General features: G+C 40.1%; 1 protein-coding gene across 3 annotated transcripts; it reads right to left on the reverse strand.

Annotated features, from left to right (window-relative positions):
• Window positions 1-5698: 5698 nt before the first annotated feature.
• Window positions 5699-16793, reverse strand: LOC147048828 (microphthalmia-associated transcription factor-like). 3 transcript variants are annotated; one of them, XM_085923741.1, is made up of 9 exons: window positions 16596-16793; window positions 9007-9219; window positions 8800-8895; window positions 8610-8718; window positions 8298-8381; window positions 7937-7993; window positions 7630-7705; window positions 7242-7389; window positions 5699-7007 (listed from the first exon to the last, which is right to left on the reverse strand). In XM_085923741.1, the coding sequence occupies exons 2-9, from the start codon at window positions 9082-9084 to the stop codon at window positions 6609-6611; spliced, it is 1047 nt and encodes a 348-aa protein (XP_085779867.1). In that variant the 5' UTR covers window positions 9085-9219; window positions 16596-16793; the 3' UTR covers window positions 5699-6608. The 3 variants fall into 3 exon arrangements, with proteins under 3 accessions (XP_085779867.1, XP_085779866.1, XP_085779865.1); XM_085923740.1 differs by lacking the exon at window positions 16596-16793 and adding an exon at window positions 9920-10261; XM_085923739.1 differs by lacking the exon at window positions 16596-16793 and adding an exon at window positions 9920-10261 and having other exon boundaries at window positions 8992-9219.
• Window positions 16794-17778: the final 985 nt, after the last annotated feature.

The raw sequence follows: 17778 nt of genomic DNA on the forward strand, positions 1-17778 counted from the left end.
ATAGCAGCTTTTTGTAAAGGACGGTCACTGACTGAATCTTTTGACTCAGTCAAGCACATTTTAAGGCTCCTCGGGTCCCCGAAACAATGAGAAGCACCCAACAGCCATCTCCAAGGTCTGAGTGGCCTTTTGTGTGTGTGTGTGTGTGTGTGTGTGTGTGTGTGTGTGTGTGTGTGTGTGTGTGTGTGTGTGTGTGTGTGTGTGTGTGTGTGTGTGCGCGCGCGCGTGTGTGCGCGCGTGTGTGCTTCTTTTTTTTTTTTTTTTAAACAGAGGACACTTCCCTTAAAATGGTATATTTTTCTCACCCATCTATTTATTAAGCTAATGAATTTCTGACTCCAGTGCCAGTTCCACTGAACCTTCTCGGCAGCATAATTCTCTATAACATTTGCTCATTGCCGCCGGGGAACATTATATGAAGGCAGGCCTTATAATACCATCAATATGCCCAAGATGACAATCGGACGTCTCATAGATATTAATGGAAGTGCAAATTAAATCAAAGTTGGATTGCGGCATTCGGGGCTATGATCAATGCCTTTTGCACAGCCAGATTTAATATGGGCTTTGTAATTTGAGTATCCAAACAAAATGTGCATCTTAATGAGGAAGATGAAAGTAATCCCACATGGGGTGGGAATAATACATTAGCTGCATTGTAATTTGAGAACTGAGAGTGCAATGTTTCACTTGCTTGCTATTAATGTTGAATAAAAGTCTGACTGATGCAGGATGTGAAAGTCTGAATTGTTTTTCGACACCTCCCGAGATGTCACTGGAGGCCTCTTCGGATAACAAAATGAATTAAGAAAAAAAATCCAAATCGCGTTTAGTAAATGCATTAGTATCAAATTTGGGTTGGAGTATGGCTAATCCATTTCTGCCAGAAGCAAGGACATGTCTGTTATTGCGCTCAAAACAAATTATTATGAAGGAACAACATGACAGGTGTGTTGGGTAAAAAATATTTCATTTGAATATAGAAAAAAAAACTGTTGTAAGGACAACACGCTACAAATGAACACGACAAAATTTCCTGTCCTTCTTGTCCCCTGTAAGGTTTCTCGTGGACTGGTGCAACTGCAGTTGCTGCCTTTCTCCACACTGCCCCTCAGTGCTGAAAGGGTGTCAGGACCCACAACTGACATCATGCTGCTTTGACTAAACAGAGTCCATCAAATATTGAGGACAGAAATAGAAGAAAAGTTTGATCATAAAATGCATGTGACGATAAGAATCACAATCCTTTCTGCTATGTGAATGCTCGTGGAGATAAATAGCAAAAAAGCAGAGGAGATGATCAGATCTCACTCCATATCTTAATGGGATCCTCTCACGCTCCATTCCCATTAATGGCCAATCCCCCAATTATGTAAATCAGACAACGGTCACTACCAGAGCCAAGTTGAAGTTGCTCACATAAACAGCAACAGTGTCACATTGCACCGAGCACTAATTGGTCACTACTTTTCATATAATTGCGGCAGATGAGGTCACGTCTTCATCTAACCTCTCTGAAATATTGTTTCTCAGCACACAAACAGTTAATGGAACAATTAAGATGGGTGTCACAAGCACCACTTGTGCTAGGGCCATTTGGTATTGGGATGGATGGATGGATGGATGGATGGATGGATGGATGGATGGATGGATGGATGGATGGATGGATGGATGGATGGATGGATGGATGGATGGATGGATGGATGGATGGATGGATGGAGGCGCACCGGCATGGTGGACGTGTCACTCTTGAGTTTTCGACCAGTGGTACCAGTCCTTGTATTATTTTAACGCAAAGCAGCAGTCAGATCTGTGACTATACACAACCCCGAGGAGAAGTAGAACGGCAAAGTTGTCCATGGTACCTCAACCCCGCACGATTGTGCCACCCTCTATGACTAAGTTATGCCCCGCTATGGCGTTGGAGCCATCACATGTCAAGCCGGGCGCTGGCGCTTGCAGGTCCGTCACTTGAGCAGCAGGAATATTTGACAGCCAGCGCTGCACCAGCGGCCTCAGACTCGCCGAGTGGATGAGAGAGCTGTCAATAATTCCCCTGAAAGGAGCGATGTGAGCGAGAGGGAAAAAAACCGTGATGAAATAAGAAGGCATCATATAGTTCAGACCAACCATGACAGGAGTGTTTCAGAGCCGCCACTTTGAAAGGCACAACTAAAATCAGTGAGCCACATTTTCAATGCAGGCCCACTTTTGAATTGCTTGTGTGGATGAAACTTTTTTTGTCATTGCTGCTTGAAATTGTTTTAACTGGGATTTTTAGAGCTCTGAAGATGATAAGAAATAAGCTTGAAAGAATACATATACTGAGCCATGAATGTTAAATGGTCTTAACAAATACAGCCAATTTCAAATCTTGACGGAGGTCAAATCATATATTGCTTAATAATCATAAATAAATGAATACTGCATTAATGAAGGGCGGAATTTGTCATGGTGATTAGAGGCTCGAGGCCTAAACATTGTTCGACGTAAAGCCAACATTTGGCTAAATGACTTCCAGTGAGCTCATGACACCTTGGTTAACATATTCCACCTCAATTATATTTCTCTTCAGCTGTGCTCTTATCTGGAACCTTTCCTGGCAATCAGAGGTAGTGTTTTCCCTCAGCCAATTTTCGAGATAATGCAGCTTATCTCGCGGTGCGGCTAAAGTTGCCAATGGAATGAGGCTCCAGTACACCTCATCAGCACTAATTGTGTCCCCGTTAATGCATATTTACAGAATGTCACTTCAAAGAAATCAGCTGTCCACGCTGTCCGAGTTGACCATTGCCTCTCGGCAAATCAAAATGAGCAAACAAGGTGCCAATAAATAAAGCGGAGTGGCAGCTTTGCAATGGATAGATGGTGCTCAATGATAGAGGGGGCAAAGGAATGCCACAATTAACAATGCACACACACAAATTATTGTCGCAGCGACACTTGCAAGGTTGCAAATTGGACTCCCTAATTGAAAAGAACAATTAGAGCAAATGTTTGGTTGATTCATCCCTCAAGATGTCATCCAATTAAGCACGGTTACATTATTTGATGACTTGAATGGTCGTGCTCAAATGAGCCCGGGCCCTTGTGAACGCAAACACACTAATCTTCATCTTCTTGTTGTAACAGTCAACTAATGTGTTTTGGCACAAATGTATACAAATGTGACAGAGGGGAGATAGCACTAAGGAGGCGGCCAATAGCAAAACATCTGAAAGTAATTGAACTGGAACGAGAAGCATCAGTGACGGATATTGTCGTCAACATCTTTTTTTTTTTTAAATGGGCGGAGAAAAATTCTGATTTGATCATCAAGCTGAAAATAACTTGGGCGAGCAGATGTTAGCATTGTGTCTCTTTTAGGTTTCATATAAAAATGTAGGAAACTCACAATTTGACGGCACTCTCTTATTTTGTTTCCAGGTTATATTACTTAGACGTAATATCATGTAACATGAACCGCTTGTCGAGTCCAGTTGGAGTCCAGCGCCGTGCTCAGCACCAAAATGAGAGAGTCATTTATTTGCTTTGACCATCACAGATGCTGCACACCGCATGAGATGCCGGGACAGGGGTTCATTTTGGACCGCTTTATTAATCATCGCGCAGAAAGCTCCAAGATACATACAACTTTAGTAGTTAACCCCGTCACCCGTCGATTTGACTGCCAAGTGACTTTGGTGTGCCACTGCCATGATAAATACCGGCCAAGTGGGCAGAGGCCTGGGGACGCATCCTCCCATACTTGCAGAAAATAACTGAGGTGTAAAATGATATCTGAGCGTGAGAGGCGGGCAAATCTGTAAGATAGCCCGGGAAGGCCCGGTTGGGCTACGCTGGATCAAGATTGGACCTCAGAGGAGCGGAGCCCAGGGTTTACACGCAGATAGAAGGTAAAATCTGACTTATCAGGACAGGAAACGCAGCTCAGAAAGGCCTAACAGCGCTAATCCTTACTCAAGACCTGATGATACAACCTCAAAATACCATTGAGAAAATGCCTTCATCCTTTAAATAAACCTGCATTGATGTTTTTGCTGCCTTAAAGAGCGGTAATCCTCAGAGGAGCCAGAAAGAGAGCATTCTCTGAAGCTCTCCTCACACATTTCAAGTGAGAGAAAACACACTCTTCACGAGCCGTGGAAATGGTTTTGGAGGAGATAAGCACTTCAAATGATGCATATACCTTTGCTTGGAATGCTTCTGCTGTTGAAATCTCTGGTAACATCTCGCAACGATCTGTAGGTGTGTGATAGTGCCACTAATCACCGTTGAAGTTCATCTGCAGCCACGTAATGCTGGATCTTTCTTACCTCGGTGTCCTTTTAAGATTCTGGCCTTCATTCAGAAAAAGAAATGCTTGCTGGTGTAGAGGACACACACACACACACATGCACGCTATTTTAGCAGATGGACAAAAAGCTGTCATTGTGCATTTTAATTGGACATTTATGCCTGCTTTTTGGGCATCCACTTGGCTGGAACAGGCCCCATCTGATTATACATTATGACAATATTAAAACAGATGTCCAGACCAATAAAGTAAATTCCTGAAGGACTGCGCGTAATGTGAGTAATTGATCATTTTTTCCCCCCCGTGCTGGCCTCTATTTACCAGCATGCTCCTGTTAAACAGATTGCCCCTGTAGTCAGGAGTGGGGCCCATATGGCACAGCAGTTTACTGGCAATTTGACTAAACTGCTGATGAAGTGTTGCTGTTCCTCTGGAGGAAACCTGTTGGAGGAGGAACATTTTACACTCAGCTGGCTTTTAACAGCTCCAAGTGAAATCCCAAGAATGTCTTCCGCCGTTCAAACAAGGCTGCTGGCACAGGCCGGGCTTTTGCCGTCACGCAGGAAGCCTCCCATCCCAAGTCGGACCTCGGGTTGGCTTCCACATCCTCCAGACAGCTCAGCAGAGCGGGGATGTTTATTATGATGCAAACCTGCCTTGGCGAGATGCAATCGCAACACACAACCAGCAGACCTGGACGTGCATAGAGCGTTTAAATGAGATAGGAGAAAAGCTGGCTTATCCCTTTTAATGTTTTGTAATCAACAGCAAGACTAAGGGACACATTTTTCTCAGTGAGATAACTGTAGTCATCTACACTGATGCTAAAAATATACTTGGCAGAAAAAAAACCCCCAAAAAAACGTATTTAACTTTGTCCTCCTCCTCCCTCGCCTCCTGTCCCGACACTTCACGCCAAATGGAAGGATTAAAAGGAGACGTGGCCCCGCTCCAGAGGGATGTTGGGGGAATGGAATCATCACTCAGCTATTAGACCCGCCATGGAAGGCAGTGTTGATAATCTGTCCGTATCCTTGGTTCAACATCACTCTGCCTGCTGCCTAAGGCGGGGGATTCAAGGCAAAGGAGCACATTTAACACATTGTTATTGTACTAATACACTTGACAGACTCACGACACTAAATATTTGTAAATACCAAGCAAGTTAAATTGATGGAATCCTTGTAAATTACAGCTCAGTCTTGTCAGATGGAAGACGTAAAAACAACATAGCCTTTTATATATTTTTTTCTCAGTAAATGTTTGGCGAGTTTAAATAAATAAATAAATAAATAAATACATACATAAATAAATACAAATTTTCCTGACTAAATTGTCATTTTGTCTAGTTTTTCAGATCCATCCTCTCATTTCTTGAACTACTATATTGGGCAGTGTCTTTCAAGACACAGTAATGCTCAAAGCATTCAGATGCACGTTTCTTTCACTTGTGTGAATGGGATTTAAAATTATTCATCATACACTCGATATTTGAACTTCATTGAAGATATTATAGCCACTACTATAAATTCTTGTTGAAAGCGAACAATAAATCATAATAATCCAGATTTTAATGTTTTATTTGTTTTTTTAAGAAAGTTTGTTCTGAAGAGATGAAAACAAAAATACTGACGTTACCAGAGAATTTCCCTACCCTCCCAAAAAAAAAAAAATCCACAATATAATGTTTTGTTTGTTTTTTAAGAAGGTTTTTTCTGAAGAGGTGAAACTAAAAATACTGATGTTTCCAGAGAATTTCCCTACCCTCCAAAAATTGTAGGTAGCGCTTTAATTTCTTGCTGAATGCCAAACGCTTGGCCCTGTCGAAAATTTCCTTTAGTAGGCTGCCATCTTCAGGATAAAAGCACAACTTACACCAAGTAGAATGTTCCGGCTGTACTTGAGACCGACCGGCCGGGCTTCTTTTGTTGCATGGTTTAAGGCTACAAACGAAACCTATTGACTGTATGGATCGAATAAGGCTATAGAAGATCTACTTTGTCATTTTCTTGATCACTTGTCTGATCATCTCCACATGACTCTGACCTTGCTAGTTAGTTTTTGTGTCCCACGAAAGCAAAGACTTATAAAGTCTGTGCACAGCGCTTAGTTTCACCATTCATATTGTACTGAAGATTTCTCAGAGTACCCGTCGAGAACACACACAGGAACAGAAAGGCCATAGTTGTGCTTTGAAGCCGGATCGCAAGTCAAACGTGCTTGCTGAATGGCAGCAGTGTTCCATTTAAAAGGAACCGCGGTATTTACAACAGAAAAAGACCGTGGAAATTGTTTATGAACAAAGGCTAAACTAACAGGGGCATTGCTTGTCCTCCATTCTAGAACTAGAACTGTGATGGACATTAACTGAGCCATCTGGAGACATTGATGACAGCAACGGGTCGCTCGGGGAGATTGGTGACAACGTATTGTCCCTGACCAATTCCTTCATTTTACAGGTCCTGGGGTTTGCGTAGGGGCCAGGATCGCCACTGTCACTGGGAATGGTGTCAAAGGTAATGGTGCCATTGTTGAGGTCCAGTGTTGTCGGAGGGGACATGTCAGGAGCCGAGGCGTGATGGTAGAGCTCCGTAGGGCAGTCATCCGGGATGGGTTCCTGTTTTATGACCCGGCCCATCATCTCTGATGTGCAGACTGACGGGGATGAGACAATCGTGAGACCGTGAGCGCGGGCTTGGATCTCCAACTCCTAAAAGTTGGAAGAGGACTATGTCAGAACTGCTTCTTTTTTTCTTCTCAATGTCCCTTATAGAAAATGTTTTAACTGCTGAAAACAGCCCACCCAGTTTTATCGTTAAGGGAGCTAGTACATTTTCACACAGGTTCAGATGAATAGTTTGTTTTCCTCTCTAAAAATTAAATGAATTTATTTCAGATCTGAATTAGAAAATCCCTTGCAAATACTTTGCAAGTGGGAACTGACCTGGATTCGAAGCATCAGGTGACGGTTTGTATGCTCCAGCTTCCGCTGTCTGCACTCAAGCTCTTTGGTCCTCTGTTGCTCCCGCTGCAGTTTGCGTATGTAATCAACTGAAGCTTTTAGAATGGTGCCCTTATTCCAGCGCATATCTCTAGGGTATACAAAAGGTCAAGAGTCAGAGTCAACTGAGCAGCTGACCGGAACAACAGATGATTCTTCACAGCCATTCTGAATCAGTAAATCAATACACTTGAAGGCAACTCGGCTATGTGAAGAGGATTCTGATTAAAATCGTGTTATTAACTGAATTGAATTGATTGGACAGAAAGATACAAAAAAAAAAAAAGGTGAGCGTGTGTGAAGAGTTTAAATCCATTCAAAACATACTTACGGATCATTTGACTTTGGTATTAAAGTTCCGAGTTCTTTGATCCGATCGTTGATATTGAATCTTCGTCTTCGTTCAACTACGGGTTGGGTACAAATGAAATTGTATCGATAAACTTTTGAAGCACTCATTTTCATTATGCTTGAAAAAAAATCCTAAAATGCATGAAAATGGTCATTCAATTGAAATAGTGCAACTATCAGATTGTATCAATTCTTCAAAATGTTGAGTTCATTCATTTGATTTCTTTTTTTAATGTAGAATATTTTGAATGCTTAAAGAGTTTGCCACAAAACTAAGAAAGACTCACTCAAGTTGTGATTGTCCTTTTTCTGTCGTTCTTTAGCCAGAGCACGAACCTCAGCTTCTTTGAAGCAAAGACAAATGCGAGATTATTGCTATTAAACGGGTGACTCAAAGCCAACAAAACAACCACATTTCATGTTTATTCTCTACAAGCTGTTATCTGCACATTTCAAGTTGTTTACTTTCAGATGAAAAACTTATGTCACGCTTGACATGAGAAATGCTCTGAGGATTTGTTAAAAAAAAAAAAAACTAAGCAATGCCAGTTGAACACATACATTGATTGTGATTCATATTGTGTGCGATTTTGTAATTAAAAAAAATAGAAATTTTGTAAAAATCGAAATTAATTTGATGTTTCTTACCTACTGGAAATCCATCTGATCTTTGGTAGTTTTCATACCGGCCACAGGGTCCAGGTTTGTTCAGTACTTGTTTCATGCCAGGAGCTGGAGACATTATTTAGTAAATACAAACAAATAAATAAATAAATAGCATTTGAATGACAAGAAATGTTCCAAAAATATCTCATGTTTGTTTTAGCGAACCATTAGCAGTAAAGTGACATCCATTTGGACAAAATAAGGATACTTGCTATCGTAATGCATTCTCAATCATACTCACAGGGGATTTGAATTGTTCAAACAAGTCCATAAATGTCCATGCAGTGTTTTTACCTGAGTATTCCCTTTTGATGTTTGGTGGGCAGGAGTTGCTGATGGCTAAGCCTGGCAGGGGAAGTCCTTGATTCCCGTATACTTCCAGAAGATTACCAGACACGGGTAGCTTTGGGGAGTGGGCGGCACATAATATATGACTTTGTAGTTCGAAACATATATTGTAAATCATAATGTGAATTATACTTACTGTGGTGTTTAGTTGAAGTCCTTGATCCATAAGTCCAAGAACATCCTCATTGTAACTTGACTCCATGCTGATGATGTCATCAATAACTTCATCCATCTGTATGAGAATGGTAAAAAAAATCTTTCATTATAAAAAAATAATACATACTGGGATAGATGCTATCAATTCAACCAAATGGAATGAAATAATGACCTTTGTTACGCATACCTCTTTCTCACAGTTAGAGGTGAGGGTGAGATGAGCCATGGGACTGTTGGGGGCGCTGCTGGCAGGCCCGGGTGGCATGCCGTGTTCGGGGGGCTGGCTGGGGCACTGAGCGCCAGCTTTGCCTCCCAGGGTGGTTGACAGATACTGTCTCACCTGCTGCCTTTGGTTCTGCTGGATGTGGTACTTGTTGGGATTTTCGAGATGGGATTGCACCTACATGAGCAAAAAATGACAAAGGAAAGATTTTGGACTCATTCTATACAAAGTCCCAATCATGATTTCCAGTCCTTAAATTAGGAAGAGGAAACATTATGTGGATAGTGTTGGAGGTACAGTACGGTGCGAATCGTTAGCAATAAGCTCAAAACGGCAGTACATCAATAAAAATAGATCCACAATAAGCTTTTAAACCACTGTCAAGAAGACTTTTTCTTTTTTAAAGGTAGCCCTTTTCAGCCCAATAAACCACATTTTCTTAATTGATACCAAAGAAATCAAACCCTGTCAGGTCATGATAATAATCCATCCATCAATCTACTTTCTATACCTACAGTAAATAGGAGAAAGAGAAAGAAGAAAATCCACACAAGCAAGAAGCCTGAATTTAAATCCCCAACTACAGAACTGTAAAATAGAAACGCTAACCAGTTGGCAACATGCCTCAGTGATAATAATATACCGTTATCATTAAATACTCTTTGACTTTTTGATGATTATTTTTCTGGAGATTGGATTTTGCCGTCGTTCGTATAAGAGTAGTGCAAAAGTGCTGTAAGTTCATTAGAATGACGCTGCTCTGCCAATAGTTTTTGACAGAACTTAAACAAGAAATTCACACTGTCAGCAAAAAAATACTACAATAAATATAATAATAATAATAACAATCATCATCATCATAATCCAGCCAACGTACCTGGTAGTGACTGTACTCAAGCATCTCCAACATGATAACTGTTTGCAAATACTATGTTCAAACACGCCGTTAGTTACATTCACTATGTTGTCTCGTTATTTTGTTAGCCTAGCATGTGTAAGTGTAAATGGAAGCAGTCAGCCTTCCTGGCTAAGTTATCAAGGATTTAATGCTCATTAGTTATGCAAGTTAAGAAATGGAGGAGGACACAGAAACGAATCCTCCCCACTGTTGTGTTGTTCGGGCTAAACTATGAATTTATGTCTTTATGAGACCCGTTTGACGTCATCATTTTCAGCTCACAAAGAAGTCTTTTTATCATTTGGCCAGTAGCCTGCGAAGTGAAGATAGCTTAAGGCCAACTAACATTTATTCTTTCGTTCCGCTCATCAAGTATAGAACATTGTTTGTTCTGATTATCGGGCCTACAACCAAGTGCTTCTGTTCTCGTCCAAACCAGACATACCAAAACACGAATGTATGGTTGGTTTAAAAAGGCATCCAGTTATGGAAGCATGCTTATAGGTACATTTCATATCCGCATTTGGTGGTCCAATTTTTAGCTGCATGAAAACAGTGGAGTTTCCTTTTTTTTTTTTTTTGTCTTGCCACAGGCAAAGACTGTGCTTGACTTCATCTGTCGTATTCATAGCATTGATTGTGGGTTCATTTCATATCTGTGCCAATTAATTTTATAGATTTACTTTTGGGGAAACGACTGACCGTGGGTGTCAAACAAAAACTATTGGCAAGGTCCCAAAAGGGTGAAGCAGAAACTGTTAAAAGGGAATCTTCTTGCATTAAATCACATTACAAATGAAGTTGGTCGGAATAAATTACAGAATTAAGATGGAAGAACAGATAGTACCGATCCGTGTTTTATTTATCGTCCACCAAATGTCTTCTAGAGTGTGAGAAACAATAGCGGCAATAGTGCACGACAAGGCTTCTGCTCCAATGAGGAAATTTTTCTGAAAAATAGCCACCCTGAGGTGCTTGGAGGGTGGTCTCACCAACAAAAACAAAGTTTAAAGTGGCAAATCACATAACCAACCATGATGATTTCTTGCTCACAACTGCTGACTGCTTTACCTTCCAGCACAACAATTAACAAAAACGGGTATCCGTAACAACGATGTTTCTCAATCAACTGAGTGAATCAGAGCTCTGACGTGTCCATTTGATTTTTTTCCACTGACGATTTGAATGACTCAAACAGCGTATTAATCGGCTGCGCACCATATACGTACGTCTGCGTAAATGATAACGAATAGCTCTGCCGTGGCTGTCATATCATGCTAGTAGAAGTAACACAGCACACCTTTGTTTGGATAACTGGAAACTGACTTGGATCTGGGGGGACAAATACAAACCCGGTGGCATAAGAGTGACTGATAAAAACTAAGAATGCTTTCATTGTGGAGTCAGAAGCAAGTATTTCGTTGAGTTCCCTCTGCAGTGTGGCCTTTGGGTGAAGAGGCAAATATTAACAAAAAGATGTCTCTTTCAGACCTTACAAGCTCTCATTTTATCCATAGATTCTTTGTGAGACAAAGCTTTATTACCTTCTCATACAGAGCACACGGGCCCACATTTTAGACGTTGCCTTCAGGACTAATAACATTTCAAGAGATGGGCGAAATAGATCTATTCTTATCGTTCAAGCGACTCGTTTTTTTCCTGACGACAATACTCACTTGGGGGATTTTATTTTCATAGGGGGATACCAAACATTTACCGAGAGTTAATTGTACTAAAATGGTCTTGGAGACGTATTTTCATAATACTTAAGATAAGTGGCGATCAGGGAATACAAAGAATTCAAATGTGTGCGAAACATTCTGTGGATCAATACCATCGGTCTTATTTGATTGTGTATGACAACCTTTGAAAGTCTTATACAAGCTAGTGATTTATTTATTTTTTTTACTTTTAAATGACTGTTTTCTTTTAGCAAGACCTTTGCATGCAATGTGGCTATAAAATGTGTGATACTCCTTTTGACAGCTAAATCTTTCGATGGTATCTGGTCTGGTCAATAAACATTAGCACATAAAATAGAAACTATTGTACGCAACAATATTGCGTGCCACTGAATAGTTTTAGGGTGTACAGGAAAAAGTTTGCATTTTTTAAATACAATTAAGCTGTGGTTTGGGGCCACAATCTAAATCATTGACAGTTGAAGACAATAATGTGTATTTACATTTTTCTGACTCCTTTGCCAAGCACTCCGAGGTACAGTAGTACACTCGGTTGTAGATTTGATCATTGTATGAATCATAAAGGTCTTTTTATTTTGGGACGGTTGTCAACCGATGGCCTCACGAGCCCTCATGAGCTTCACAGTGCAATCGAGTATGTGCCGCTGATTAGAAACGAACCAATGATAATTGCTTCATTCATTAAAACTCAATGCAGCATTTCTGTAGTTTGTGCTGCCAAGTCATTAGTGTAGGAGCAGTAGTCATACAAATAGCCCTGTGTGGCTAATGAAGTGACTAAAATTATAGAAAAGATTAGTTTTGACAAAAAAAAAAACGCTTGCTGGTGATGGCATGAGCATTACACAATAGCTGGCTACAGCACCGAATATTTTGTCTCTAGTTTTAAAAAAGCTGTTGCTACGGCATGTTATTTTCTACTAGACACACTCTGTTATTTTTTTGTCACTTTGTATTTTTAACTAAACACTGATTACAAACAAGGTAAACATAATTTTTTGGGAGTTGGAACAGATTCATTTCATTCCCATTTATTCTAATTGGGAACATCTTGGTGTGCAAATGGAGCCTCGTTCCACTTTCCGCAGAATATTGATTAGCACAAAATGTGACAACTTTGTCAAGCTGCTTTTACTCATTACTCATCTTCAGTTTTGGCAAGGAACCTTTCGTTAGGCAGCGGAAAGTTCCAGTCCCTGTTGTGTCCTTTGTGTATCCAGCATAAAAACTTTCACCTAAACTTGACTGAGCAAATGCATTCTTAGCTATTCTGATGAGCGGTATCAGATATTGTAGGGGCAAACTACTTCATGAAGAGGAGGAGCGCCCAACAAAGAGATGTCTTTGCGCCTTAGCCTGTGGCTAGTGGTTAAGATTAGCAAGAATTCAATATCCTTTTCCAAGAAAAAACAACACATCCCATCTGTCCAATCTCTGTGTGAACTTGCACTTGTTCAAATGACTAACAATAGTGTTTAATCCCCTTGGGTCTTTCCCGTCAATGCTTGTAAGAAAGCCAACATTTGATTGATATTTATGTGAGACATTTTTTAGACGTTATTGTGTACTGAAATATATAAAGATAAAACAAACATTTATGTTGTATAAGCCAATCAAACTAGCATATGTGAAAAAACTTATATACTTATATAACTTATATATTCCCTGGCGATATATATATATATATATATATATACACACACACACACACACACACACACACACACACACACACACACACACACACACACACACACACACACACACACATATATATATATATATATATATATATATATATATATATATATATATATATATATATATATATATATATATATATATATATATATATATATATATACATACATACACACACACACACACACACACACACACACACATATACCCCCGTGCCTGCGTGGGTTTTCCCCAGGCACTCCGGTTTCCTCCCACTTCCCAAGAATATGCATGGTAGCACTCCAAATTACCTGTAGATGTGAGTGGTGGGTGCGGATGGTTGTAGGTCGTTGTGCCCTGCTATTGGCTGACAACCGGTTCAGGGTATTCCCCGATAATTGCCGGGATAGGCTCCAGCACACCCGTGACCCTCGTGGGGACAAGCGGTACAGAAAAGGGATGAATGGATGTATGTATATGAATCTCAGATTATGTTCATATGTTTTCTTTTGAAAGAACCTTCATGGAAAAAAGCCATCCGAGGAGCAACAGAACAGGACTGTAGGTATTATTTGTTAGGGTTAACAAATAAAAGGCTCTTTTCAATCGGTTTCAAACATTCACCAAAATGAAAAAGTCAAAGAAAACAAATGTATCATTATTCTTCTCTGGAAGCCTCCGGTGCAGAGAAAAGGTCATCGCTTAGCCGCAAATGTCTGCATGTGGAGTTCTATGTTTGATGATTTTCAAATGTTGCCTTTTTTCTAGGCCATCAAGTGCTGTATGAACGTGTGCATTGGGACTGCTAAGAAACAATTTAGGATGACGTTTCTAAGAAAATCAACTTCATACTTTCAAGCGACATGCTAGCAAGCATAACGATGTATTTGTTTTTAGGGTCACGGGTGAGCTGGAGCTCATTCCAGACGGCTTTGCCCCAAAGACCAAACAAGTACATTCGGGACAGATAGTTATCGCAAGACACGTACCACAAACAGATGCGACATTCATACACCTCTGAACAATTTTTGCACCTTCTTAGAATGTGTGAGGAATATAGAGTCCGGAAAATCGATGCAAGAAGGGGAGGCACAGATTCCCGTTTTATGCCAGATCAAATATGATGTTTGGGAACACTTTCAACAGGACCTCGTTTGAGAAAGATTTTCAAATCATTTTATTGTTGAATGTTTTGATGTATTTTTTTTCACAACATAACTTGATTAGAACATCGACTTGTAGAAAGTGACACTTCCCCTCATCCCTACTACATACAACCCCCTCCCCTCTCATCTCATCTTTCCTTGACCCTGCCTCCTGACTGTCGACTGCAGAGATAAGAAATAAAAAGGCATAACAAAGCAGAAGGCCCGCTAACTTCATTCCAATTGCGGAACTGTTGACAAATACTTCAAAATCGCTCATTTCCACAGTAATATTTCTCAGTGAGGAAAAAGTCGAGGCGTTAGTGAGTCGCTCTCCATGCCAAAGCTTCCTTCCGCTCCTCAGCTTTTTCCTAGAATTCCCTAAACCATGGGATATGGGGAATCGGGCTTGGGGGGGGGGGCGATTACCATCACTGAAAGCCAGCACGCTTTGACTAAACTTGACGGAACAGAAGGATGGCAAAGCAAACACACTCTTTGATATCAATTGGTCAACTAATCGCAGAGGTATGCTATCAAAGGAGGGGTGGGGGGGTCTACAAGCGTAGCCTAAAAACAAAGCTACCGTTTGTTCGACTTGAAAGAAGATTGTGTTTTCATGATAAACTTAGGATGTCTGTGGTTTGCTGCAATCAAACATTTAAAGTTTAAAAAAAAAAAGAAAGCACAAGACACACCCAGTCAACTTTTTGGGACTGTCACAGACTAACTCCAAATTACAAAAAAAATATATTCCTCTTTGCTTCGTTATATTTTCAATGTCTAAGTTAGTGATGAAGTACTCAACATTAGTATTTAATACTACAATAATGCAGGCTATTGATTTCTTGTCTTGTGTTTATCTTTTGAAGTCAAATCACTCGTTGGCAAAAATAGAAGAATTGAGCTCAGTGTTCTAATATGTTGGGAGGGGAGTGTAAGATGTGCATTGTTTATTTTGAGTGTGCCTATTTTGGGGGGGGGGGGGTGTTTTTGTAGTACTATGTTGAATGAGACAAAAACTCTGCCTGTTCTGAAAACCATTTATTTTCATTTTTTATTGGGCTGAATGAATTTAGTTTATTTAGAAAAGTACATATATTGTTAGTCTTTCTAGGTCAACGTGAAAATCTACAAGAAATATGACAAACCATTATAAAATTGCATATGTTCTCATTTTACCCGACAATTTGCGCTGAATTCCGATGTTTCCAACCTCGGCCGTAACGTATTTGTTCGAACTGTACCGATGTATTTTTTAAATGAGGAACTCTTCTTCTAAATGAACAATTCTGCATGTGGCTGTGCAAACTTGCAGCTGGGCCAGTTTGTTACAATTTGTTGATTGGTTTGAAAACTCTGGGGAGCTGTATGTCTTCTTCTATTTCCAAGCAAGCAGTGTTGCACTTCTTTCTAGATGCATTTGCTACAGTGGGTGCCGAGAGTCAAAGGGCTCTTTGTTAGTTAGCCATTTCGATAATATGTCACAAAGCACTGAGGGCTGTTGCAATGACGGTGGCAGTATTAGATTAGCTGAGTCCGGTAGAGTCGGGCATCTCCTTCACGATTCTGTTGTCACATGACACGGGTTACAAAATAACAGAACATTTCCTAAATTTAAACACCAAGCGAAAATATGGCTCTTATCACAAGCTGAATCAAAGGGCGTGAGAAGTGAGAAAGTATATTTTACTTTTAACAGCGTCTCGTTTTGTTTTATAGTTATTACAAATAACCGCTATTACGCAGGTGTATTTGCTTATGTTTATTTATTTCCTTACGCCCTATTTTGTGTTTTAGAAATTCTTTTATTGTGCATTGATTAGGGATTAAATTATTTTTAAAGAGTAAAAAATCTTAACATTGTTGAATAACCTTGCCTAAAACCAGGATTTGACAGCCACACAATGATGGAGATGTGAGAAGCATTCAAGCGTGTATAAATTTAGACGTAAGATTTCTCAACAGGGCATGAAATGTGTTAACTTCTGCACTACAGAACATCTCACGAGCACGGAATCACCAGAGGATAGCAACCGAGGCTCTGATTAATGTAAAGAGAAAGAAATTGCATTACTCTGCAGGACAGAAAAAGGCTTTAAATATACGTAAGTATATTTGACTTACCTTTTTGTTTTCATATCAGACAACACAGTTGCTGTCTGAGGATGATGGCCCTTTTTTAAAACTTTACCATGTTGGAACTTCCTTCATCATGCATCACTTGCAAAATTGACGCAATGACGAATCCTCTATTGGTTGTTTAGGGAAGGAAGTCCACTGGTTTAGTTTTGTGCAACGGGATCGTTTCCCCCTTTGGTGAACGTGAGGGAGGACATCATTTAATTAGACATGATCTAATTCATTTTGTTGTCTTCAAGACAGCACTTAAATTTAAGATGGACATTTCCTTTCGGGTTTTCAAAGCGCTTACCTTCCTTTGTAGGCACCAAAGGATATCAGAGTGGAGGTGGGGTGGGGGGGGATTCAACTGAAGCTAATCAAAGATAATTTCGGAGCATATGTATATCCGTACACGTGCAGACGTGTGCCCAACATAGAATTTCAAAGAGATAACAAAATCACCCATGAAACAAAACATATTCATTACAGCGTCCTCATTGAACTCTTTTTTTTTTTTTTCCAACTATGCTATTTTGCTATTTATGTCTTTGAGGCTAATGATGTCAAACCATCAATTCTGAATTTCTGGAATATGGCAATAAACGTGACCAAGGGCAAATTTGAGCTATCTTTCAAAAAGTGGACTTATACCAAAATGACAACTCTTGTCATGCTATTCTTACCACTGAAAACAGGAAGCATGGCTTGTGATTCAGCCGTTTTAATGCTGAAGTGTAAAAATGTGGGCTTGATTTTCCAGACTCTTGTATCATCATCCTCCAATTGAAGAGATAGTGAACTGTCCAGAAATCATTTCACAAGAAGAAGTCTTCCACTTATTAACATTGTTTCTTTTCTTCTTTCTTTGTTTCTTTTTGTTTTTAAATCTTCACTATGGAACGCCCACTCATTCGAAGTCGAAACTGCGTGATCAACACAAACTCATAAGTATAGACGATCCCATAAAAGTATTTGGCAGGGATTGTGTGGTGTAAGAAGATGAGCCATGTCAAATGTTTTTTGCTTCAAGCAGGACAGCCGCCCCAAAGCCCCGCCTTGTGTTTCTACGCTCCAGAACTGGAAGCATGCAAATGCATTTCATTGATTGATGAGCACGGATGCAACGTGTTACAAGGCAACTTGTTTACGCACAGAAGCAGATTCAAAGCCCCATGTTATGATGTTC

This window comes from Syngnathus leptorhynchus, chromosome 11 (genome assembly GCF_054491065.1).
Source record: "Syngnathus leptorhynchus isolate UIUO chromosome 11, UIUO_Slep, whole genome shotgun sequence".
In the NCBI taxonomy this organism is placed as follows: domain Eukaryota; kingdom Metazoa; phylum Chordata; class Actinopteri; order Syngnathiformes; family Syngnathidae; genus Syngnathus; species Syngnathus leptorhynchus.